The sequence below is a fragment of the Acomys russatus genome, chromosome X (assembly GCF_903995435.1).
Source record: "Acomys russatus chromosome X, mAcoRus1.1, whole genome shotgun sequence".
NCBI lineage: Eukaryota > Metazoa > Chordata > Mammalia > Rodentia > Muridae > Acomys > Acomys russatus.
The window spans coordinates 14,647,587-14,673,532 of record NC_067169.1 but is presented as its reverse complement, the minus strand read 5'-3'; the positions used below and the strand labels follow the sequence as shown (position 1 = coordinate 14,673,532).

General features: G+C 39.9%; 1 protein-coding gene across 4 annotated transcripts in view; it reads right to left on the bottom strand.

The window, feature by feature from the left end:
• The window catches only part of Med14 (mediator complex subunit 14), a 98,140-nt gene that overhangs the window by 60,651 nt on the left and 11,543 nt on the right, over positions 1–25,946 (bottom strand). For all 4 annotated transcript variants that reach the window (XM_051142413.1, XM_051142414.1, XM_051142416.1 and 1 more), the window contains exons 4-10: positions 24,805–24,978; positions 23,865–23,994; positions 23,292–23,420; positions 22,878–22,985; positions 21,510–21,642; positions 19,683–19,833; positions 18,468–18,579 (exon numbers count right to left, since the gene is read on the bottom strand). In XM_051142413.1, coding sequence (XP_050998370.1) covers positions 18,468–18,579; positions 19,683–19,833; positions 21,510–21,642; positions 22,878–22,985; positions 23,292–23,420; positions 23,865–23,994; positions 24,805–24,978 — 937 coding nt within the window. The remainder of the gene's footprint in view (positions 1–18,467; positions 18,580–19,682; positions 19,834–21,509; positions 21,643–22,877; positions 22,986–23,291; positions 23,421–23,864; positions 23,995–24,804; positions 24,979–25,946) is intronic.

Sequence of the window (25,946 nt, the reverse complement as noted above, 5' to 3'; positions counted from 1 at the left end):
CTGTGGTCATCCCACCTTGAACATGCCTAGTCTCATGTAATGTTGTAGACTGAGTAGGGCAAGGCATGAATGGGAAAAGCACATTATTTGCATTCGCTTTTGTTTAAAGACAAGGTCTAACTCTAACTCTGTAGCCACTCATTATGTAGGCAAGGTTGGCCTCCATCTCAGCAATCCTCCTGCTTCAGCCTCCCAAGTGAAGGGATTATAGGCATGGGCCACCATTCACTTATGAATGACAGAAATGTTCCACTACCTCTTATGAATTTGTAACATTTAAAATGGATGAAGATACCATTGGTACTATCTATACGAACAAAATATAAAGTAAATTAAGAGGGTAAAAGAACTGAAGGAAATGAAAATTTTTCTTACAATATTTTATAATTCAACACCAGTGCAACAAGTTAAACCAATAGTGTCTTGCTGACCATATTACCTTATGCAGTATACTAAGAAGTACTTATGGTTTTGAAGCAAGGTTTCTGACTCTGTTTGTGTGTTTATGTGGCACTGGGAACAGAACACAGAGCCTTAGACATGCTCGACTCCTGAGCCACATCACCTGATAGTGTCTCCTGATTTTTTAAAACATTGCTATACAGTTACAACTTGTGACAGGGTACCAAGCAATATATTCATTTTTAAACTATAACAATAAAGTACAACTGGCAATTATAATTTTAATCTAATTATCAGAATTGAATAATCTTTTTTTTTTTCCTTTTTGGTTTTTTGAGACAGGCTGCCCTGGACTTGCTTTGTAGACCAGGCCTGCCCCTGCCTCCCCAGTGCTGGGATTAAAGGCATGAGTCACCACGCCCAGCCCCTAAAATTGAATAATCTTGTCCAGGACAGACATCAGAAGATATACATTCAAAAGAAAATAACTTTCAAACATATTCTTGAATATACTTTATGGCCACCATTTGGTGGGGCTGTTTGTTCATTTGGTTTTGAGAAAATGAAGAGAAATATGAAACTAAGCAGAGTTAAAAGCGCTTGACAATGACAGTGCAGGTCTAGTAGGTGGAGACTTCCAGGACTCAGACCATATCATAGCTGGCCATATCATAGCTCCCTGCTTTGCACTGTTTTCGGCTTTTCTGCACCTAGTTTCCGGAGGCAGCTTCACCCCCAGGAAACCATACAGAAACTGTACACTTCTATCTGTGCTATTCCAGAGCCTGGCAGCTGTGCTTTCTCCTGGGCCTTTCTTACTCTAATCTCTCAATTACTCACTTCGGGCTAATCCAGTTGGGAATTGGGAGAAAAGCAATTGACTGAGAGCAAGATCACTAACAGATTAGAAGAACGGACTACAATTTTATAGGCCAGGGACACACAAGTTTAATCCCAGCACTGACTTGGAGGCAGATCCAGGAAGATGTGACTGTACAGTGAGATAGTGTCTCAAAACAAGAACGATTTATACGCTAAGGTGGTGGACAAGCAGACCCTTTTGCCTCGTAGGCCTCATTTCAGAAAAGTGCTGATAAACAGGACGTGAGGGACCAATCTCAAAAGGAAGCTCCTTCCTTATCTCCAAATCATAGTCCCTGTAAGACTATTCTCAAAAATCTAGGACCATAGGAACAAGGGCTTGAAATGACTGAGGCAGCATTTCTACTGGAAAAGCTAGAAAGAACCTTTGCTAACAATAGCTTCCAATTACAGTTGGAGAATGGGGCCCAAAGCACCTATATATGTTTGAGAGCACACAGCTGAACTCTGACCTCTGGCTGTTCACGTAGAGACGGCTCTACAATATGCATCTAAGAGAAATTCTGAGACCTTACATCAATAACAAACCAAAACATTCCTACCAGAGCATGTGTTTTAGAGTTTACACTTAACCAGGTGTAGTGGCATACACTTTTAATCTGGAGGCAAAAGCAGACAGAACTCTGTGAATTTGGGGCCATCTCCTGGCCTCAAAACACTACATGTGACTTTCAGGCTAGCTAGAGCTACATAAGGAGACCCCTGCCTTCAAAAATAATAGTGTAAGAGTTCATATTTGGTTTAATAGATGGGAATTTATATATGTACCCCAAGCTAACCAATGTAGTTGAAGGTAATCTTGAGTTCCTAATCCACTACCCCGACTCTAAGCCTCTACCTTCCAGTCTTAAGATTACAGGCCCAGGCTAACACGCTGGATTTTATGTGGGATGGGGTTGAAGCCAAGTTGTTATGAACGCTAGACAAGCGTGCCGCCACCTGAACCCTCCAGATTACATGTGAGAGCAGTATCCCCTCCGCAATCATCCTGATCCTTTTTTTACTAAGTGTTGTTTAATGGTGATGTAAACCAGAGGAAAGAAAAGCCCATCACAACATCACTAATCTTCATTTTCTGGAGCTCCAACAATGAAATTTTAGAATTTTCCTATTTTTCTGTAAAATCAGAAATTAGAAAAATCAAGATTGCAAAATGCTTGGCCAGGTGTGGTGGCACGCGCCAAGAATCTCAGCACTCAGGAGGCCAAGGGAGGTAGATCTCTGTCCAGGCCACACTGGTCTACATAGTGAATTCCAGAACAGCCAGGACAGTCTCAGGGGGGAAAATGATTGCTAAATGCTTGGAGTTTTCTTTGAGAAATGTTACTGGTACAACTGCAAAGCTTCTTCAACACCTATCTTATACCACACACAAAAATTAACTCACAATGATTCAGAGCTAGACATGAACCTTTAAAGAAAATATAAGTGAGCTGGGCATGGTAGCACATGTCTTTAATCCCAGCATTCAGGAGGCAGAGGCAGGCGGATCCCTGTGAGTTCGATCTACAAAGTGAGTCCAGGACAGCCAGGGATACACACAGAAAAACCCTGTTCCAAAAAACCAAACCCCTCCCAACAAAAAAGGAAAAAAAAATATAAGTATGTCTTTGGTATTTCAGGTTTTTAAGATATGGATTTTTAAAAAATAATTTTATTTACTTTATGTGCAGAGTTGAGGGTGTCAAATCTTGGCGTTACAGACAGTTGTGAGCTGCCATGTGGGAATTGAACTCGGTCCTCTAGAAGAGCAGTCAGTGCTCTTAATCGCTGAGCTACCTCTCCAGCCCCAAGACATGGATTCTTAAGTATAACATGAGATGCATAAACAACAAAAGAAAAATATACAGAGTGGCATTTAAACTAAAAAAAATCTGAGCATAGTGGCATACATCTATTATCTCAGAACTAGAGCAGTACAGGCAGGAAGACTGTCTCAAGTTCAAGACCAGCCTGATGTATATGGAGTAACAGGCCAACCAGAGCAGCGTGAGAGTCTATCTCAAAAAAAAAAAAAAAATTTTTTTTTTTTAAACGTGGGCATGGTGCTATGCACTTTTAGTCCTAGCACTTGGAAACTTTGGGAGATGGAAGTAGGAAAACCAAGAGTTCAAGCCATTCCCAGGAACATAGCAAGTTCGAGGCTAACCTAAACCTGGAAGGAAGGAAGGAAGGAAGGAAGGAAGGAAGGAAATAGTAGAAATACCATAAAGAAAGTTATAAAGCATGAGGAAAAATTCTTGTAAATCATAATGCATGAAAGTGGGATTATATCCAAAATATGCAAAGGACTCTTGCAATTCAACAATAAGAAAAAGATAATGCAATTATAAAATGGACAAAGGCTCTGAACAGACATTTTTGCCAAAGATATATGAAAATATGCTCAGCATAGGGACATACAAGTCAAAATTATAATGAAATCTCACTTCATGAGCACTAGGATGGCTAGAAATAAGAAATAAACAGCACCCTTCCACACTGTTGGTGGGACTGTAATATATGTCAAAAGATTAGTGTTTATATGTCAAAAGATTAAACAGAGGGGCCCAATCACCCAGCCAATGCACTCATAGGTATATATGCAAGAAAAATAGAAGTATATGTCCACACAAAAACTTGGACAAATGTTCACAGCTGTATTCACAATAGCTGAGAATTAAAAAGAACCACAATGTCCATCAATGAACTGACACTATATGGTATATATGACAATAAAATTAAGGATCTACTGTAACATGGATAAACTTGTAAAATAGTATGCACAAGAATACTCATTGCATGATTCATTTATATGAAATGATTATACAATAAATCTACAAAGTAGATGAGTAGCTATCAGGAGCTATAGAATGACCGCTAGTTGAGTAAAAGGTTTCTTTGAGAAACCTTTGTGTGGAATATCCTAAAATTGCACTGTTCTAAATATACTAAAAGCCCCAGGGAATGTACATCAACATTTCAACAATATTGGTAAGAAAAAAGGATGGGGGATTACTGCCCTCCCTAGCTCCCGTGAGTTTCAACTAGACTTTCTAATCACTATTTTTAGGCCTCTATTTAACATCTTTATTTGAAAGATGAAAGGAGGTAGCTTCTACTGAAGCTTATAATTAAGATTATTGAGCACTGACAATTAACAGATACACAAATATATGGGAGAGGGAAGGTGGAGTGGAGGGGACACAACATGGGACATTTAACCAATACATTCATGCAGTTCTGGACTGCCCGCCTTTCTTTCCTAAGGCCCATTGCATCTCAGAAATGTCAGGACTCCCTGCTGGGGAGGGACAGGGTAGGCACAAGACCCAACACAGAACCCTCATCCAAAAGCTAGGCCAGGAAAATCTGATAGAGTGACTGGCAGTTCTACCCACAGCAGAGGATTACATTCTCAGCGAGAGATTGGTAAGAGTGATGAGTCAGTAGTGGAGATGAGGTCCATTTTCTCACTCATGTCTTGAAGGGCTGTGATTGGGTGCCATTTTGAGAGAAGGCCTACTATTTGTTTTGGTTTTGTTTGTTTTTTTTGGGGGGGGGGTTCTTTTTGTTGTTTTCAGACAGGGTTTCTCTGTGTTAGCCTTGGCTGTCCTGGACTCGCTTTGTAGACCAGGCTGGCCTCGAACTCACAGTAATCCACCTGCCTCTGCCTCAGGAGTGCTGGGATTAAAGGTGTGGCAACCACTGCCCAGGTAAGAAGGCCCACTATTGAAAGCAGGAACTATTCAAGAAGGGCCCTGGCGGGGACAACATACCACTTCCCCTGGCTAGGAGACTGCAGTGAAGGGCAGTGGTGAAAAGCAGGAGGCTTGGGCGTTGAAGGGTCTGGTGGTTGATGGTTAAGAACAGACCCCATTCACTTGAGGACAGATCCCTGAGCGCAGGGTCAGCAGGCAGCCCAACCTTTGGAGCCACCTGTCTGATGCAAGGTTCTCTGCTGGTGGGCCTGAGAACTCTGAAACTCAGGTCCAGCAGAATTCTCTCAATTCTGCAGCCTCCTCCCTCCCGAAGGGTGTTTACTGCTGTACTACTCAAAGCACCGAGACACGAGTTTTTCAGTACAGATGTCAGTGCTGTACTTTCTCCACTCCCCAATGTATTCAGCTGGGGAGTCTCTGCAGTAGGGGACAACCAGCATGGCCGGCAGGCAGCAAATCTAAGAGGGGCCAGCAAAGGTTTCTGGTATGCAAAGAAGGGAAGCTCCTAAAATGAAGACCTCTGACACTTGACTGGTTCAGGCTCAGGGCCCTCCTAAATGACAGGAAAAAGTGACTCAGACTTCAATTGAGCGCCCCTTCCACCTGGTGATATTAGAATACACAGAAAAAAAGTGCTGACATCTTTGCCACTTAGAGTCCCCACCCCCGCTCCATTTTCCTGTCTGTTTCATTTTATTAAGATTTCAGTATTTTATATATATATATATATATTGAAATAGGGTTTTGCTATGTAGTCCAGGCTGTCCTTGAACTCCAGATCCTCCAGCCTCAGCCCCTTGAGCACTGGCATTTTAAGTGTAAACTACCATACAGTCTCTTTAATAACACAAACAAAAAACAAGTGACTTTTTGTTGAATTTTAGTTACTCTTATTACTAAAGAAAAATAGCACAAAAATATATCTACAGTACAGATTTCAAAAGCTAAATGATGTAAATTTCACTCCCACTAAAAGTTTTATTTTTCATCTTTCTTATATTTATCTCCATTTGTTTATGTATTTTTATTTAATGTGCAACACTTTTCACCTTTTTCTTTCCTATTTTCTGTTCTGAGGTCACTGGTGTTACACTAGTTGGCACTAGTCTAACACTAATCAATTTTAAGTGTATTCCCATATCAAGTTTGATTTAGTGTTATAGCTCCTCATCTTCTCCTCTCTGAATGATAGTGGGTGGAGATTGACACCTCAAGAGGTTTCTCAGTAAGAAATTGCTGCCCCCTAAAACTGGAAGAGATATCAGATACAGACAGGTGCACAAAGAACCATAAAAAAGGCAAGGCAACATGGTACAAACAGAAGATCCTAACGCCTCAATTAGCAAATGCAAAGATACTAAGGTGGCTCCAATACTACACAAAGGATTGCTGCCTGTTAAAATATTTTCAGAAACTAACAAGCAGCTGAATTAAGTAAAGAAGCCAATTATGGATCCAGATTTCAAACGCCTGAAAGACAGGTGTGAAATTAGCAACACTGATGAGAAGTTCGGCAAAGAAAGGGGTTTGAGAATTGGGGGGGTGGGGGGGACACAGAAATGCTAGTAGAGATGAAAATCTAAATAAATCAAATGACAATCACAGTGGAAAGTTTCACCAATATACTCAAATCACTGGAAATGACCCAGTGATTAACAGCACTTGTTGCTTCTTGTGTAGCAACCAATAAAATTTCCTAACACCCACAAGGTAGCTTACAAGTGGTACTTAACTCCAGTTCTAGGGGACTCTAATGCCTTCATCTGACACCTGCAAATATCAGGCATACATGGTAAACATGAACACAAACATTCATACACATAATTTTAAATTAAATGAAATAATAAACTAAATCAAGCAGAAAACACAATACCAAAGATGGAAGACAAGGGTAAAAAAAAAATTCTATCAGACATCAGCAAAAATAAATAAATAAGTAGACCAGCATGACTAAAAAGTCAAATTCACCGTCCATGGAATGAAGTAGAGAGATGACTGGGTGATTAAAAACACTTGTTCTTCCAAAGAACTAGGTTCAGTTCCCAGCACCCAGGTCATCATTTATACCATCCAGTTCCAGCTCCTGGGTATCAGACCTTCCTAGGCACTAGGTACACATATACATACATGCAGGCAAAACATTCATTTATAATGACAAATTTAACTTTAAAAAAAAAAAAAAAAGAAGAAGAAGAAAGAAAGAATGCATTAGATGAGTTAGGGTTAAGTATGGCTTCGTGGTAGGGCAGGTGCCTAGCATATCTGAGGTTCTAGGTTCAATCCCTGGCAGCAAGACAAAAAAGGAAGTCAGGTAAAAAGACAAAAAGCCTTCGTGGTGGCCCAGGCCTGTAATCCCAGTACTCAAGGAGCGGAAGCAAGAGGATGGATCTCTGAGTTCGAGGCCAGCCTGGTCCAGGACAGCCAAGGCTCCACAGAGAAACCCAGTCTAGAATAGTGAAAAGCGTGATGGCAAACACTTGCAATCACAGATTTTAAAAAGTGAGGTCAGGAGAACTAGAAGTTTAAAGCCTGTCTGGGCTACATTAGCCCTTGCCTTAAAAAAGTAATTAATTTTTAAAATTTTTTTAAAAAAATTTTTGTTGTTGTTGTTTTTCCAGACAGGGTTTCTCTGATTAGCCCTGGCTGTCCTAGACTCGCTTTGTAGACCAGGCTGGCCTTGTAGACCAGGCTGGCCTTGAACTCAGAGATCTGCCTGTCTCTGCCTTCCCACTGCTGGGATTAAAGGCATGCACCACAACACCTGGCAAAAAATTAAAATTCTATTAGGGTATGAGCAGCTAAGATTGAATACTAAAGACACAAAATCTTCTCAACACAATTATATGAAGACTCTTGTTTTTCTGGAAAGAAAAGAATATCTAAACACAGAAGACATTTTGAGACCTAACATACATGACCCAGAAAAGAACCTCTCTGTACAGCTGGCTAATGGTTAAACATTCAGTTCTGCAAATAAGCTTCAGGAAGTTCTATAGGCAGTTAGTGATGACTGGGGAATGAAAATCTTTTCATCAATGTGCACAGCTACTGTGAGTTGCCCATGTCCTGTAAGTAACCTTAATTAAAGTCACTTGTTCACATATACAAACAAACAAACAAACAAAAACATCAACAAAGTCGGGCGGTGGTAGCGCATGCCTTTAATCCCAAGCACTTGGGAGGCAGAGGCAGGCGGATCGCTGTGAGTTCGAGGCCAGCCTGGTCTACAAAGTGAGTCCAGGACAGTCAAGGCCACACAGAGAAACCCTGTCTCGGAAAAAAAAAATAATAATAATAATGACACCACATGTTGGCGAGGATGTGGAGAGAGAGGAACACTTCTTCATTGCTGGTGGGAATGCAAACTAGTACAACCACTTTGGAAAGCTATCTGGCTCTTTCTCAGAAAAATGGGAATAGGGTTTTCCTCAAGACCCAGCTATCCCACTCCTTGGAATATACCCAGAAAATGCCCTACCACACAACAGGGACATATGCTCAACCATGTTCATAGCTGCTCTATACATAATAGCCAGAACATGGAAACAGCCTAAGTGTCCCTCAGTAGAAGAATGGACTAAGAAACTGTGGTATATTTACACGATGGAATACTATTCAGCTATTAAAAACGAGGAATTCCCGAAATTTGTGGACAAATGGATTGATCTAGAAATTATCATGAGTGAGTTCACCCAGAAGCAAAAAAAGACAAACGGTATATACTCACTTATATCAAAACACTAGTCCAAGGGATACGTACCATGAAAATCTTTACTTACCAAGAAAGTGGGTCAGAGGAGAGGATATCTGATTGAGACTTTAGGCAAGAGAAGCATGGAAGAAAGAGGAAATAGTAGGACCCACAGGGTCCTGGAAACCTACAAGAAGAACTTTATGACAGGCAGATCTGGGTCCTGGGGTCCTCCTCAAACTAAGGTACCAGCCAAGGAGAATATAGGCAGTAAGCTTCGAACCCCAACCAAGACCTAGCCGACGATCATGATATTCTCCACCGTTGAGTGGAGAGTGAGATCTGACTCTCACACGAACTCTGGTGCCCCCTTTTCTGACCACGTCCCCTGGATGAGGAGGCCTGGTGGCACTCAGAGGAAGGATAGCAAGTTACCAAGAAGAAACTCGATATTCTGAGAGCATATATAGGGGGAGGAGGTCTCCCTCAATCACAGACATAGGGGAGGGGAGAAGGGGAGAAGTGGGAGGGTGGGAAGAATGGGAGGAAACAGGGGAAGGGCTAACAATTGAGATGTAATATGAATAAATTAATAAAAAAATAAAAAATAATAATAATGATAAAAACACCAACAAACAAAAAATCCAAGTAGAAGGGAGACCAGCTGAGAAGAGGAAATCAGGAATAGGAGCAGAGAAAAGAGGGTAGAATATGATCAAAATACATTATATCTATGCATAAAAGTGAAACATTATGTATATGGTAACAATGACTATAAATTTTTTAAAAGATACAAGAGAAAATGCCAAATCAAAGTCAAACTTATCAGAACTAATGTCAGACTGAGCTCTCAGGAAAAACCCTAAAATCTAGGAAACCAAAAAATGATTCATTTCAAGTCCTATAGCAAATAATGCTACCAAGAGTATATCAGTCATCAATTTTAAAAACCACCACAAAATTACATGTTCTAAGGCAAGTAAAAATTATTCAGAAAAGTAAAGGCTAATATACATTAATAAAGGAAACAATGGATCAAGATAAAAAATTTATAATTATATCTACACTGAGCATTGGTATGTCCAATCTCTTTTTTTTTGATTTTGGGTTTTTTTTTTTAATTGGTTTGTTTGTTTTCAAGATAAAATTTACCTGTGTAATAGCCCTGGGTGTCCTGGAACTCACTTTGTAGACTAGGTTGGCCTCAACTCACATCCACCTCCTGCCTCTGCCTCTGGAGTGCTGGGTGGTGCCTGTACCACCATGCTGAGCCAATTTCTTCCATTGTTTTGTTTCAGATTGTTTTAGACAGGGCTTCTTTTTTTCTAAGTTTTTTTTGTTTTGTTTGTTTGTTTTTGTTTTTTTGAGGCAGGGTTTCTCTGTGTTTCTTTGCCTGTATCCTGGACTCACTTTGTAGACCAGGCTGGCCTGGAACTCACAGTGATCCACCTGCCTCTGCCTCCCAAGAGCTGAGATTAAAGGCGTGCGCCATCATTGCCCGGCTAGACAGGGCTTCTTTATGTAGCCTCTGGAACTAGCTCTGTAGAGATACTAATCTGTAGACTAGACTGGTCTTCCTTTTTGGGTTGGTTTTTCAAGACTGGGGTTCTCTGTGTAATCTTGGCAGTCCTGGCTATGTAGACGAGGCTAGCCTGGAACTCACACTGCTTCCCAAGTGCTGGGATTAAAGGCGTGCACCACCACTGCACAGTGGGATATATATCCAATTTCAGTAAACAAACGCTACTGAACATAGACAAATCTAGATACAAAAGTTTAATATTCCATTTTCATCAATAGAAAAATGATTCACACAAAAATAAATCAATAAGCTTCAAAGTTAAATTGTACACCATAGATCAAATAGACATAACAGACATTTATAAAATATTCTATCCAAGTATGAAATCACACCTTGTGGTAGCCCACAAAACTGAAATAGATCACATTTTAGACCATAAAGTCTTAATAAATATATCCCTCCCCCCAAAGAAAAAGTTTTTAAAGACATAGTCTTTTATATAGCTATGACTGTCCTGGAACTTGCTATGTACACCAGGCTGGCCTCAATCTCAGAGACCTACCTCCTGAGTTATGAGACTTATAGTTAAAACAATTCCTTATATTTTATCAGGTCTAAGACTGAAACTACAAATCAATACCAAGAAAAACTATAGACTATACAGACATATAAATAATGAACTACATACTCTTTAATGATTAGTAAGTCACTGAAGGAATCAAAGAGGAAACTATAAAATTGCTAAGGTCAAATGAAGACACAACAACGATAACCTCCGAAGTACAGCAAAGGCAGTTCTAAGGGGGAAAAAATGCTAAACACAAACCTGGAGATCTCAAGCAGCAATGATTGAGTACGTCTTTTAGAAAAATAAGTACAAGCTGAGCCCACATTCAGTAAATAAAAAGAATTATTGGGGGGGGGGGTGGAGAGATGACTCAAAGGTTAAGAGCACTGACTGCTCATCGAAAGGTATTGAGTTCAATTCCCAGCAACCACAGGGTGGCTCACAACCATCTATATAATGTGATCTGGTGCCCTCTTCTGGCCTGCAGGTATACATGCAGACAGAACACTATAATAAACAATTTTTTTTTTTTTTAATGGAAACTTAAAAACAAAAAACAATAAAAAAAGAAGTATTAGGTTGATGCAAAGGAACTGCAAGCTGGGTGTGGGGAGGTGTACACAGGAGGATCTGTGCATTCAAAGCTAGCTTGAGTTCCAGGACAGCCAGGACTATATAGTAAGACCCTGTCTCACAACAAAAACAAAAAGGCAATTGCAGTTTGGGACCACGGTTTTTACATTATAACTAAGCTCAAACACACCTTGAATTAATCAAAATGGGAACCATTACAAGCAACACATTTTTACCATGAGACGTTTTTATTCGTGCTTCTGAGTTTAACAACTGGAAAGTATTTTCTACATTCTGATGGTTGTGGAACCATTCTTCCTACAAAAACATATTAAGATGCTTGAAGAAGTAGTAGTCAGCTGGTGAGGTCAGTGAATGTGGTGGATTAGGAAAATGCCTGTAGACCATTTCATTTAACTTTTGAAGGCTTGGAAAAAAAAGAAACCAACTCTATGTATGTAGGTGGTGGCCCTGGTGCGAGAAGAGGGCACTAGGTCCCCCTGGGCTGGAGTTACAGGTGGTTGAGAGCCACCCAGTGTGAGTGCTGGAAACAACTTGAGTCCTCTGGAATGACAACAAAGTGATGACCCCATCTCTCCAGCCCCTTGTTCAACTTTTGTGCACTAGTTGTATGACATATAATTGGCTTTTGTCCTGGCAAAGAGCTGGGCCTTCTGTTGCCGAATACAGATGACATGCACTGCAGTTTTCTGCGCAGCTCTGAGTTCCTGAGCATAGTTATTATATGTTATAATTACACCAGGATTTAGAAAACTATAGTGGGCCAGGCTGGCGACAGACCACCCAGCTCATGACCCTCTCTGGATGCCAAGTTTAGCTTCGCAGAGTGCTTTGGAGCTTTTTTTTCCAGTCCAACCATTGAGCTAGTCACTGTTAGTCACACTCACAATTCCAAGAGAAATGGTTTGTTTGTTATTACTGTATAGAGTAAGAGCATGGCAGCTCACCAGCTGTTATGATTTTGGGTCTGCTTCTGAGCCACTCGCTTATTGAGCTTTTTTACCCTTCTAATGTGCTTGAAATCCCAAATGACCACTTGGTGGTCCATGCTGAGATTTTCGGCAACATTAATGTTAAGAGGATGGCTTCCAGAATTGCTCTCAATTGGTCCTTGTCAGTCTCTCTCTTTTTTTTTTTAATTTATGTATTATTTATACATATTCTGCCCGCGTGTGTGTCTGTTTGCCAGAAGAGGGCACCAGATTTCATTGTAGATGGTTGTGGGCCATGATGTAGTTTCTGGGAATTGAACTCAGGACCTTGGGAAGAACAGACAGTGCTCTTAACCTCTGAACCATCTCTCCAGCGCCTCTTGTCAGTTTCTGATGGCCAACCACTATATTCTTATCTTCAAGGCCCTGTCTCCTTTGTAAACCTAAACCCCTACTGTACTGTATATTTATATGCAGTTCCAAGTGCATTGTCATTATTGCAAGTCAGCTCCAATGCTTTACAACCCACTCTGAACTCAAGTAAGAAAACCACTAGAATTTCTGTTTTGTCTAACATTCTCACAGGATAAACCAAATATAAATACCAAATTATGATATTATTAAAAAAAAAAAAAACAGCTGGGCAGTGGTGGTGCACGCCTTTAATCCCAGCACTTGGGAGGCAGAGGCAGGTGGATCACTGTGAGTTCAAAGCCAGCCTGGTCTACAAAGTGAGTTCAGGATGGCCACGTCTACACAGAGAAACCCTGTCTCGAAAAACCAAAAAAAAAAAAGAAAGAAAAAAAAAAGAAACAAGAAATGCACATTGGAACTATATGACAGGGCTAGTGAGATGGCTCAGCAGGTAAAGGCACTCACTGCAAAGCCTAAAGACCTGAGTTCAATCCCTAGGACTCACAGGGTACAAGAAAACTGACTTCTATTATTTGTCATGTAACCTCAACAAATAGAATGTCAAACATGCCTCCCTACCCCAAGCATATGAATAAAACACTATAGTAAAATGATATGTAGTATATTTATTAAGGATATACTCCAAGCCAGGCAGTGGCAGCACACATCACCCTACCACTCAGGAGGCAGAAGCAGATCTACGAGCCAATTCTGGGACAAACAGGGCTACCTGAAGTAATCCTGTCTCAAAAAAGGTTTTGTTTTTGTTTTTAAAGCAAATTCCAATAGTAAAAAGCACAAAACCAACAAATGCTTTTGTAACAGCCTAATCAAGATCAGGGCAGAAGGGCTGGAGAAACAGCTCAGAGGTTAAGATCCAGCCTGGTCTACAAAGGGAGTCCAGGACAGCCAAGGCTACACAGAGAGTCCCTGTCTTGAAAAAAACAAAAAGAAAAAAGAAAAAAGGCTTTCTCTCTGAAATTTTCTGTTCAAAAATGCCCATTTACATGGAGAAAGCTACAAAGCAGCCAAGAATCAGGCTACAGAGATGCCAACTCTGTGCAACATTATCTTTCACAGAGTCTTCTTGAGTTCTCCAGGCAAGACACAGTCAGAGCCCCAACCAACACAGGGATGACTTGATCCTAAATAAAGCTAATTCTTGCAACATCATGGCCAGCTCAGTATGATGCCTGTAGCTACTTATTTTTACCTGATAGGCTTAGGTTAGACCTGGGAATTATAAGGTTATCTATAATGTTTATTCTTTGAAAGACCTCTTTGAGGCCAGGCATGGTGGAGCACACCTGTAATCCCAGCACTTGGGAGGCAGAGGCAGAGGTAGGTGGCCTGGTCTACAAAGCGAGTCCAGGACAGGGAAGGCTAACAGGGAAAAACCCCTTCGTCCAAAAAAAGAAAAAGAAAAAAAAAGGTAAGACCTCTTTCTTTTTTGTGTTGTTTTTCTTTTGTTTTGTTTTTTGAGACAAGGTCTCTCTTTGGCTGGCCACCTGCCTCTGCCTCCTAAGTGCTGGGATTAACGGGATTAAAGACCTCTTTAAAGGAGCCTCAGGCCCTGCCTATTGATAGCTTGAGGGTAGTTTGGAAATCTAGCTCAGAAATTGGGGATCTGTTTCCTGGTGGTAGTAAAGAGAAACTGGTATGAGTCTTCATAAACAGGCAGGAAAACAACTGCTCTGGGTCTTCCAGGAAATGGATGAAATTGAGCAATCAGGAAGAGAGAGTATTCTCTCTTCCTTGTTTCAGTTCGAAATGAGGAGATATATTTGGGTTTTCTTTTTCAAGACAAGGTTTCTCTGTGTAGCCCTGGCTGTCCTGAAACTCATTCTGTACAGCAGGCTGGCCATGAACTCCAGGGATCTGGCTGGCTCTGACTCCCAAGTGCTGGGATTAAAGGTATATGCCACTATGCTCTGCCTGAGTTAATATTTTTTAAGACATCTGTCTTTTGTTGTTTTGTGGTGCTAGAGATCCAACTGATGATGATGAGGCTTGTCATGGACTAAAATTTTGTAGAAATATTTTCTTCTGCAAAACGGGAGAATATCATGTTTTTGTACAGTTTTTAGGTAGATACGTATGTCTTAAATCTCAGGAGAGATGCTGTTTTTGTAGTTGATAGAATTAACCCTTTCCAAGTTCAATAATAAAAGATTGTTAACTTTGGAAATGAAAGAAGAAAAAAATAATAATGCTCCATGATCAAGTTGGTCAAGTTGTTTTCATCTGAAAGGTGCAGGAATAGCTCAACAAATGCAAATTATTAAACACAGACTAGCAACAGAAACCATATGATCTCAACAGAAACACAACAGGCCTCCAACAAGTTCACCAGCCTTGGAGTGGGGTGTGGTGGCATATGCATTTAATTCCAGCTCAGGGAGGCAGAGGCAGGCGGATCTCTATGAATTTGAGGCTAGCCTTATCTACAAAGTGGGTCCAGGACAGCCAGGGTTAACACAGAGAAACCCTGTCTCAAAAAACAAACAAAACAAAATAAAAGCCCCAGAGAGGAGCTGCAGATGTAGCTAAATTAGTGTTTGCCACCTAGCCTACACAAAACCCTGGGTGTAATCCGCAGACCTTATAACATAAGTAACTCTGGTGACACAAACCACTTTGAAAGCTGAAGCAGTAGGAATGCTACAAGTTCAAGGCTAACTTAGACTACACAGTACATTTCAACATGGTCTATGCTGCAAGGTGAGAACATGTATCTATCAATCACACAACCAACATACTAAAAGATGGAATAACACGCTCATACATCAGTAGACCTAATTCTGAAAAGTGAAAATGATCGAATTTCAATTTGATCCCACTAAAAACTGCAAAGTCATTTGTCATAAAATTAAAATAAATAATCCGTGGCGGGGTGTGGTGGCGCATGCCTTTAATCCCAGCACTCCGGAGGCAGAGGCAAGTGGATCCCTGTGAGCTTGAGGCCAGCCTGGTCTACAAAGTGAGTCCAGGACAGCCAAGGCTACACAGAGAAACTCTGTCTCAAAAAAACAAACAAAAAAAAAAAACACCTAAAACTTTTGAATAACCCAACTACATCAGTCCTAGGTAGGAGCCTAAGTCGACTTGCCACAAACACACACGCTGGAGAGATGGGTCAGAGGCCCTGAGTTCAATTCCCAACAACCACATGGTAGCTCACAACCATATGTAATAAGATCTGGGGCCCTCTTCTGGCATGTAGGCATACATGCAGACAGAGCACTGTATACATAATAAATTTAAGCACACACACATGCACATGCATGTTTACTACAGCACTATCCACTATAGTCAAGACTTAAGAAATCATCAGATGAAAAAAAAAAAAAGAAATCATCAGATGAATAGATTTTAATATGTAGAATGTATATTTAATGGAATTTCATTCAGCTATAAAGAACAAAACTACGGCATTGTCAGGAAACTGGATGGAATTAGAGAATATCATGTTAACCAAAATAAGCCAGATTCAGAAAGACAAATATGTTCTCTTTGATGTGAAGAACTCAAGTTTAATATATAGAAGGCATGAAAGGAGATATTTAACACTATACATAGACATCAAAGCAGAAGGGGAGACAATTGAGCGGAGAAGGGAAGCCATCAGAGAGGGGAAAGGAGGACACGAGTTAGCAATAGTGCGAGTAAATGGGCAAAGTTTATGAAATCATGCTGAGACTGAAGCTGCGTGTACGTTGCCCCAGCAATTGAGGAGAAGAAGCACTGACTGGGGATTCTGCGAAGTTCACAGGCAGTGTGGTCTACACAGCCAGTGAAGGGAGGCAGGCAGCTGAAAAGATGCCTCAGTTATTAAAAGCACTGACTGTTCTTCCAGAAGATCCGGCACCTACATGGCAGTTAACAACAGTGTGTAACTCCAGTTCTAGAGAATTCACCACTCTTTTCTGGCCTCTGTAGGCACCAGACATATAGGCAGGCAAAACACCAATTCACATAAAATAAAAAGAAATAAACCTAAAACAAAAGATGATGAAAATAAAAAGATACTTATTATTTAGTATACTAAATGAAAGAGGAAAATTTTTTTTTTTTATTTTTGAGACGGGTTTCTCTGTGTAACCCTGGTTGTCCTGGACTCGCTCTGTACACCAGGCTGCCTGCCTCTGTCTCCTGAGTGCTGAGGTTAAAGGCATGTGCCACTATCACATGGCCTGAAGGAAAAAATTTCATATATATTCATGCATTAGTACTTTGGTTTGTTGTCAATCCCACTTGTCACATCTATTTTTCATTTTCATTGATTGAACATATTTTATTGACAAAATAATTGTATGTTTATAGATAAGTGAAACTGCAGTAATTTAGAAATCTTGTAATGATCAAAGTCAGTAATTAGTATATGCATCACATGAAATATCTGTGATGCGAATAATCAAAAATTTCTTTTGTTGTTATTTTAAAATACACAATATACTGGGTTGTTTTTGTTTGTTTGTTTGTTTTGTTTTGTTTTGGATACAGGGTTTCTGTGTAGCTTGGCTATCACTTTGTAGACCAGGTTAGCCTTGAACTCAGAGATCCACTTGCCTCTCTGCCTCCTGAGTGCTGCGATTACAGGCGTGTGCCATGATGCATGGCTACCAGAACATTCTTGAATGAACATGTACTGTCAATTTTTCAAGTTGCCTCTGCTTCAGACCCTGTTTTATCTCCTTTTATCAAAATGACTTTAATCTACAATTACTAGTACATATCTAAGAAGTCAATTTTCTTTAAGTACAGACTATGTCCCTTCACTACTAATAGCTTCTACTTTAATGGGACTTCATATCATCCTGATTACACTGTGCACTTAAAACACAAGGTAACTGCCGGGCAGTGGTGGCGCACGCCTTTAATCCCAGCACTTCGGAGGCAGAGGCAGGCAGATCTCCATGAGTTCGAGGCCAGCCTGGTATACAGATGGAGTTCCAGGACAGCCAGAGCTGTTATACAGAGAAACCCTGTCTTGAAGAAAAAAAAAGTAAAAAAAAAAAAAAAAACGAAAAAACAAAAACAAAAAAGAGAGAGAGAGAGAGACCACAAGGTAACTATGGTCAAAAACAATGGAAGGAGTTAGATATATTGGCCCATGTCTGTTACCCCAGCCAATGAGGAGCTGAAGTAGCAAGACCGCAAACGTGAAGCCAGCCTGGGTTATGTAGTAAGACCCTGTATCCAGGAAAAAAAAAAGGGGGGGGGGTAGGATGGGATGGAGGTATGGACAAGTAAATAGGGAACCACATGGAATAATAGAATTTGTTTTCTAAAGTTCTTAATAAACTAGGTAGGTTATTAAACTTAGAAGATTTTCCACTCTGGTTACATGTGCATTTCTAACACTGTTAATACATTTAGAGATTTTTTTATAAAACTGAAGAGATAAATTCTGCTTTACTTAGCCATATTTTATAAATACACTATAAAAAGCATATGCAGTGCTGCTTTGTCAGGAGAAGAAACACTGAATTATGGGTCATGTTAAAATGTTTCTATTTCAGTAAATACAAATTTTTAAGGAGGGACAATGTGTAAACATTTCAAACAAAGACAAGCTAAGTAAGGTAAGTAGGGAGGTAGACAAATGAATAAATAAATAAGGTGAAATTAAGGCAGGTTTGGTAGATTTCAGGTTAAAGGCAACAAATGCCCAGCATTCTCAACAAAATTCTATCAAGGGAATGTCATATGAGAAAAACTCTTAAGTACAAGAAAATAAGTATCCATTAAAAACACCTACAGTTTTCATTAGCATTGAAGCTTCTAAGAATGGCCTTTAGTTCCTGCAGCTTCTGGTGGGCTCTTGCATGTACACTGTCAATCAGGAGCTTTTCTATTGATAAGTGGTCTATCTGTATAAACAACAAAATCAAATGTACAGTTAAACATTTTGAACATAAAAATGTGAGCGTACACAACTGTGCCTTAAGATACATCTTTTCAGTACTAGAGATTAGACGATTGTGAGCTCTTAATATTATTTTATATGATACTGGAAACATCAAAACTAAAATTAGCTTTTTGCTAAGTACAGGAGACCAGGGGTATAGTTCAACTGGTCCAGTGCTCAGCATGCACAAAGCTGTGAATTTGACTTCCAAGCACTTCAAAAACTGAGTGGCCCTTAGAGGTAGAGGCCGGAGGATTAGATACCTAACAAGATTGAGACCAGTCTCTGTGATATAAGGCCCTTCCTTGCACTTGGGTGCAGAGGAAGGCAGCTTGATCTATATGAGCTGACGTCATCCTGGTCTGCATAGCAAGTTCCAGCCTCAAAAATGTAAATCTAGGGAGGCGGAGGCAGAGGCAGGGGGATCGTTGTGAGTTCGAGGCCAGCCTGGTCTACAAAGCAAGTCCAGGACAGCCAGGGATACATAGAGAAACCCTGGCTTGAAAAAACAAAAAGTTTAGAGTATGTATACCTATCAGTAGACACAGTTCTCAGATGCCAGACCTTAAAAATAAAAATAGTGGGCCGGAGAGATGGCTCAGAGGTTAGGAGCACTGGTTGCTCTTCCAGAGGTCCTGAGTTCAATTCCCAGCAACCACATGGTGGCTCACAGCCATCTATAATGAGATCTGCTTCTGCAGGCATACACACAAGGAGAACACTGAATATATAATAAATAAATCTTTTTTTAAAAATTCCAATTTAAACTATAAAGCTTAAACTAGGCTGGGGACATAATTCAGCATAATAGTGTGCGCTTGGACACAGCCTGCAGCATTCCCTTACACAATAAAGCTGAAGGAAGATCTTTAAAATGATGTTATATATACCAGATGGTAAAAAGACAAAAAACAAATGCATTAGTATAACAATGATCTAAAATAAGTCTCATGCAGCGTTTTAAAAATGATAGCTATCTTAAAGAATTTGTGCTAAAAGTTTTATATGTGCTAAATTATATTTATTTAACCAAATCAGTATTAAAATACACTGAGAACCCTTTACCTTCATGGCTCTTTCTACTAATTTAGAATCAGAAGCTGGCAAAGGAGGGTCGTGAAAAATCTGTAAAGGCTTGGAGACATCATTTTCATCTATTTTAATTGTAACTTTGTGAACAGATGCTGCGCCTGTTTTTCTCCCTAGAACCTGTTGACTGAAAGGGGGCAGGGGGAGAATGACATATAAACACAGCTTTTTAACTTTTACAGTCAAATAGAAACATGCATCACGCTACTGAGTCAGAACCTTGAGCATAGCAGGCCCCTCAATGTTTGTGTAGGGAACACTGAAAGACACGCCACAGTCCAATTCAGAATCTGATCTGTTACATTTAAAAATAAAATACATTCTCTCTTCTCTCCCCGCCCCCCCTTCTCTCTCTCTGTCTCTCTGTTTCTCTAATTCAGAATTTGGTCTATTACATTTAAAAATAAAATTCATTTTCTTTCCCTTTCTCTTTCTCTCTCTCTCTCTAATTCAGAATTTGGTCTATTACATTTAAAAATAAAGTTCATTCTCTCTCTCTCTCTCTCTCTCTCTCTCTCTAATTCAGAATTTGGTCTATTACATTTAAAAATAAAATAATAAAATACATTCTCTGTCTCTGTCTCTCTCTAATTCAGAATTTGGTCTATTACATTTAAAAATAAAATTCATTCCCCCCCCCCTCTCTGTCTAATTCAGAATTTGGTCTATAACATTTAAAAATAAAATTCTCTCTCTCTCTAATTCAGAATTTGGTCTATTACATTTAAAAATAAAATGCTCTCTCTCTCTAATTCAGAATTTGGTCTATTATGTTTACAAATAAAATAATAAAATACATTCTCTCTGTCTCTAATTCAGAATTTGGTCTATTATATTTTTAAAAATTCTCTCTCTCTCTCTCTCTCTCTCTCTCTCTCTCTCTCTCTCTCTCTCACCTGAAAACAGGAACCACCTTATAAGTAGTATATGCCTGATTTATCAACAGAAAATCAGAGTGAAGTCAATTTCAAACAGAAATTAAAGATGATAAATAGCCTCATACCAATTCTCTCCAAATCAGTTTTCAGTTACCATTTAAAATAGGAAACTGTGATAAGCAAGTATGTTTATTTTATGAGTGCTCTATCTACATGTACATCTGCCTGCCACAAGAAGGCATCAGATCTCTGTATAGATGGTTGTGAGCCACCATGTGGTTGTCAGAAATTGAACTCAGGACTTCACAGTGTTCTTAACCTCTGAGGCATCTCTCCAGCCCAGTAAGTATGTTTTATTTTTTATTTTTTACTTTTGTTTGTTTGTTTGAGACAGGGTTTCTCTGTAGCCTTGGCTGTCCTGGACTCACTTTGTAGACCAGCCTGGCCTTGAACTCACAGAGATCTACCTGCCTCTGCCATCCAGTGCTGGGATTAAAGGCATGCGCCACCACGCCCAGCATAGCAGGTATGTTTTAAAAAGTGATACTGAAGGCCAGGTATGGTGGCACATGCCTTTAATCTCAGCACTTGGTAGGCAGAGGCAGGCGGATCTTTGTGAGTTCGAGGCCAGCCTGGTCTACAAAGAAAGTCCAGGAGTGACAAGGCTATACAGAGAAACTGTCTTGAAAAAAAAAATGTACATTGAGCCTTAGTACAGATAAATGTCCAAAACATAATACTCTAAGAAAGGTGGCAATTATGGCTGTCTTATGTGGCCTACACCATACTATGACTTTACTAAATTAAAGCACGTAACTGTGGGCACATAACTATTCATATGTAATAAATCAGTTGTACAAGGGAAAGAAGCCAAAAAGATGGGATTCACTTATTACACAGACCTACCAAAACCAATTTTACTTACTTCCAAACTGAGAGGGAGAGGCACTTTCCAGCATGGTATCTTTCTACCTGTACAAGGTCTCCCCACCTCTCTCGGATTAACAGTAGAGTCTGAGAATGCAACACTTCTAATTGAAGTGATAAACAGAAACAATCTGATTTATCTTGTTAAGCAAAAAGCTAATAAGCACAGATAAATGTCATCTAACAAGGAATCTCGCTGGGCATGGTGGTGCACACCTTTAATCCCAGCACTCGGGGCGTCAGAGGCAGGCGGGTCTCTGTGAGTTCGAGGACAGCCTGGTCTACAGAGTAAGTCTAAGACTGCCAAGGCTACACAGTGAAACCCTGTCTCAAAAAACCATAAAAAAGAATCTCCCCAAAAGATTTCTATGAAGAAATTCTCTAGAATCATCTTTTTCTAATGACTCATTTCAAATATGACAAAATCTGGGGGTTTTTTAAATTATATTTTGAAATGACTCATCATAAGAAGTAGTAGACCATGTGGCATAATTTTAGAAAAAGAGCTGATGAAGCTGGGTGTGGTGGCACATGCCTTTAGTCCCAGCACTAAGGGAAGAAGCAGCAGGAGGATGGTTGTGAGTTCAAGAAAGGATAGCCAAGGCTACACAGAGAAACCTGGGGCCGGGAATGGGGGCTGGGGGTAGGGTGGAGGGGAGCTGAGGATTTTGATCTAAATAAAGAAAATAAGGTCCAGATCTGTCCCTTAATTCATCACTGCTTAGAAAATACAAATTGGGGCTGGAGAGGTGGCTCAGTCATTAAAAGCACTGCCTGCTCTTCCAAAGGACCTGAGTTCAATTCCCAGCAACTACATGGTGACTCACAACCATCTGTAATGAGATCTGGTGCCCTCTTCTGGTGTGCAGGTGTACATGCAGGCAGGACACAGTATACATAATAAAAAATAAATCTTTAAAAAAAAATACAAATTGATCAAATAATACATTTTCAGACCAAAATGGTGCCCTTTTTTGGAGACAGGTTGTCATTATATACTACAGACTGACTGTGACCTAGCTGCGTGTCCCAGGCTGGCCTCGGAGTCAACATCTTGCTGCCTCACACCACCGGTGTCCTGGGTACTGGGATTAAAGGCACCTTACCTAGCAAACAGTGCTATTTCTACGTTATCACTTTTAGATGTTGCCTGCAAAGTCAGTAGTAAAACTTGAACTCTATCTTATAGATGTATCATTTATGTTCATCCTGACTGGTTCTCCATGCCTATCGATACCCAAAAGGGGTGGAGAGGGAAGGAAAGGCCAGACTACTACGTTTCAAGACAAAAGATAAATAGAAAATGTAGAGGAAAGAAGGAGACCCAAAATCCTTACATTACATGCCTCAAACTTCAAAAGGATACGTAGGCAGTTGTACATGTCCTGAAGAGGTTTCTCATCAGCAAAGAGCCTAGACTGCACCAGCTGATGGATAAAGTCGATTTGCATGCTATGAACCAAAGCTCGCCCATCTTCCATTGGCAGAAGAAAAGAAGGGAGTTAATGAGAAAAGAAGTTTGCATTATAGCATTAACCGAGAATTATATGCTAAAAATGAATTTAAAATTTTAAAAAGAAAAACTGAGATTACCTGGAGAAAACGATAGATTATACACTGAAATGTCTCTAATCAGTAGCTAGTTATGCTTATCAAAATTTTGCTTCAAATTACAGAATAAATTGCTAAAGTTTTCTACAGGAATACTTCCCCAATATAAGAAAGCCACATAGAGAAACCCTGTCTTGGTGGGGGAGGGGAAAGCATGTCAATGATTTACCTCCTGTTTCCTTATCCTCAACTAAAATTTCTAGCTTGAGAAGGCGCCATGGAACTTCGGGGTCATCACCCATAACTGTCAAGGTTGCTTCAAATTCTCCTTCAACTCGAAACTTCACACGGCCATTGGCTTTTAATAGAGGAAGAAGCATACATTACTTTAAAACAATAAGGTTCTGGCTGACCTCCAAGTCCTAGTCTCGTTTATGAGACATTTTAAATAGACTATAAACTTTGTCCTAAGTGTTGACAAGTCAGTAGTTAAAACATAGACAGAAGACAATGCCCAAGTCGTTAAGAAACCAAAAGCATCTCTTCCTGCATATAAACAACAGCATAGCATGTTGTCGCAGCTCAACTTTAGGACTTCCTTTCTCTTCCAGTCTCAGGTAATCGCACTTATCCCGCCCCCTGCAAATACCAGCACTGTATTTTTAGGTACTAAAAAGAGGTAGATGGCTAATCACAGGTTCAAACACCACAAAAATCCAAACTTTGTCTACTTGTTCTTTGAACAAAACCCAAAAGGCCACTTAAGAAAATATTCTTACAAAACCAAATCTGAGGTACATACCCACTGTAAGATTTGCTAGCTGTGGAGGAAGATCTGTCGTTACAAGCCTATGTCTAAGAATCTGATTAAGCTGATGAAGTGTGGCTTGTTTTTCAATTTTCGTAATTGGGTCTGGAGGAATAATTTTATCCTAAAAAAAAAAAAAAAAAAAAAACTTTTTAAATAAAAAGAATGCAGTTGTTTGCCTGCACCTATCTTTATACGTTTTCTTTACTCAAGACAATCACAACATTCATTTCTGTTGTCTACAGAAATAATAGTGGCTATGCATTTGAGTAGCAATAATTCTCAGTCACCTTGCTAAAACCATGTTCTTCATCGACCTCCATCTATGACACCAAGTTAGTATCACTACATGATTTCCTAAATGTACAGAACAGACTAGCACCAACTCATTCAACTACCATAATACATTTTTAAAGATTTATTTATTCATGATTATTATGTATACAGAGCTCAGGGCATCAGATCACATTACAGATGGTTGTGAGCCACCATGTGGTTGCTGGGATTTGAACTCAGGACCTCTGGAAGAGCAGACAGTGCTCTTAACCGCTGAGCCATCTCTCCAGCCCACCCACCCCCCCCCAATAATAAATTTTTAAAGCACTTCTAAATGCTGCTGCTATGGAGTTATGCTTACACCTGAAATAGGCATTAAATTATATTTGCACATCTGCTTACTCCCAACAAGGACAGGGAAAGGGAAGGAAATGAAGAAACAAAGTAAAAAGAAAGGAGGAACGATTTCCCCAGTTCAGTATCTACTCGCAGTACGGCTCTAATTTATTTCAAGCTACTGCAATTTTACTTGCAGAGAAAAAAAAAAAAACAAATGGAACTGTATGAACTACTTGTTTTTAAAATGTTGTTTTTCCTATGCTATGTAATCCAAATCCAAAGCCTTCAACTTTTGTGAATATAGGGACAAAATACTTACCCTGATGCAGGTTGGAAGCCGTGGATAAGAACCAGTAGTCAGTACATCAATGGCATAGGGGATAGCAAAACTAGGCAGGCGTGCATGTACCAGGGCATCTCTAGCTAAGGAGGCCAAGCGATCAGCGGTGTCCACAAACAGGATGGCTTGCTGATCTAAAAAGCTTGAGATCATCTTTAAAGCAAAGGGTAAATAAATAAGCTGCCTTGAAAACTATCTGCTTTTTTCCATTAAGTATCTTTTACTCACTCCAAAGCAAGATTCAAAATAAATTAATATAGATGGTTTCATATTTATTGGAAGAAATAGCTTTGTATTTAACATTAAAAATAGTAGTTTCCAGTCAGGCGGGTGGCGCATGGCTGTAATCCCAGCACTGGGGAGGCAGAGGCGGATGGATCTCTGTGAGTACTGGGATTACAAACCGGGATGCCTAAGGCTTTCAACAGTGAATGGATGTAATGATTTCACACCTCATGAAGTTGTTCTGAGAAGTACCACATACCTAACTTCAGAACAGTGTCTAGAACACAGGAAACACTACATATTGCTCAATATGAGATCCAGGTCAGCATTCTACCCAGTACAGAAAACCTACTAGTTTTCCAGTCAGTGAATTAGTAGTCATCACAAAGCTGAAAACTGCCTCCTTCACACCTTAAGTTCTGTTTAACATCAATATCTAGCATTCCTTTCTCTCATGTCCTTCAAACAGGCTTCTGGGGAACAACTTAAAACCTATCACCCAGATTTAATGTAATACATAGTGATCTGTATCTTTTTTACAGTTCCACAGTTATGTTGTTGCCTAATTTCTCCAACTCTAAAATGTAGAACCAGATAATTACTATCAGCTTAGAAATGAGAAAATTGATTCACAGGTGAAGACCTTTCCACAAAGAAAAATATAGCTTAAAAATTAGAGAAGCTAGAACAAGAAAATTTGTTTTCTTCTCTTAGACCTTGTTCATATATCTTGACCCAAAAGAAATGCTACCTTTTATAAGTAATGAAGGTCTATCAAATTCCGCCAACACTAACCTCCCCCTCCTCTCTTTTTTGGTTTTCTCTGTGTAGCCTTGGCTGCCCTGGACTCACTTTGTAGACCAGGCTGGCCTCGAACTCACAGGGATCTGTGTGCC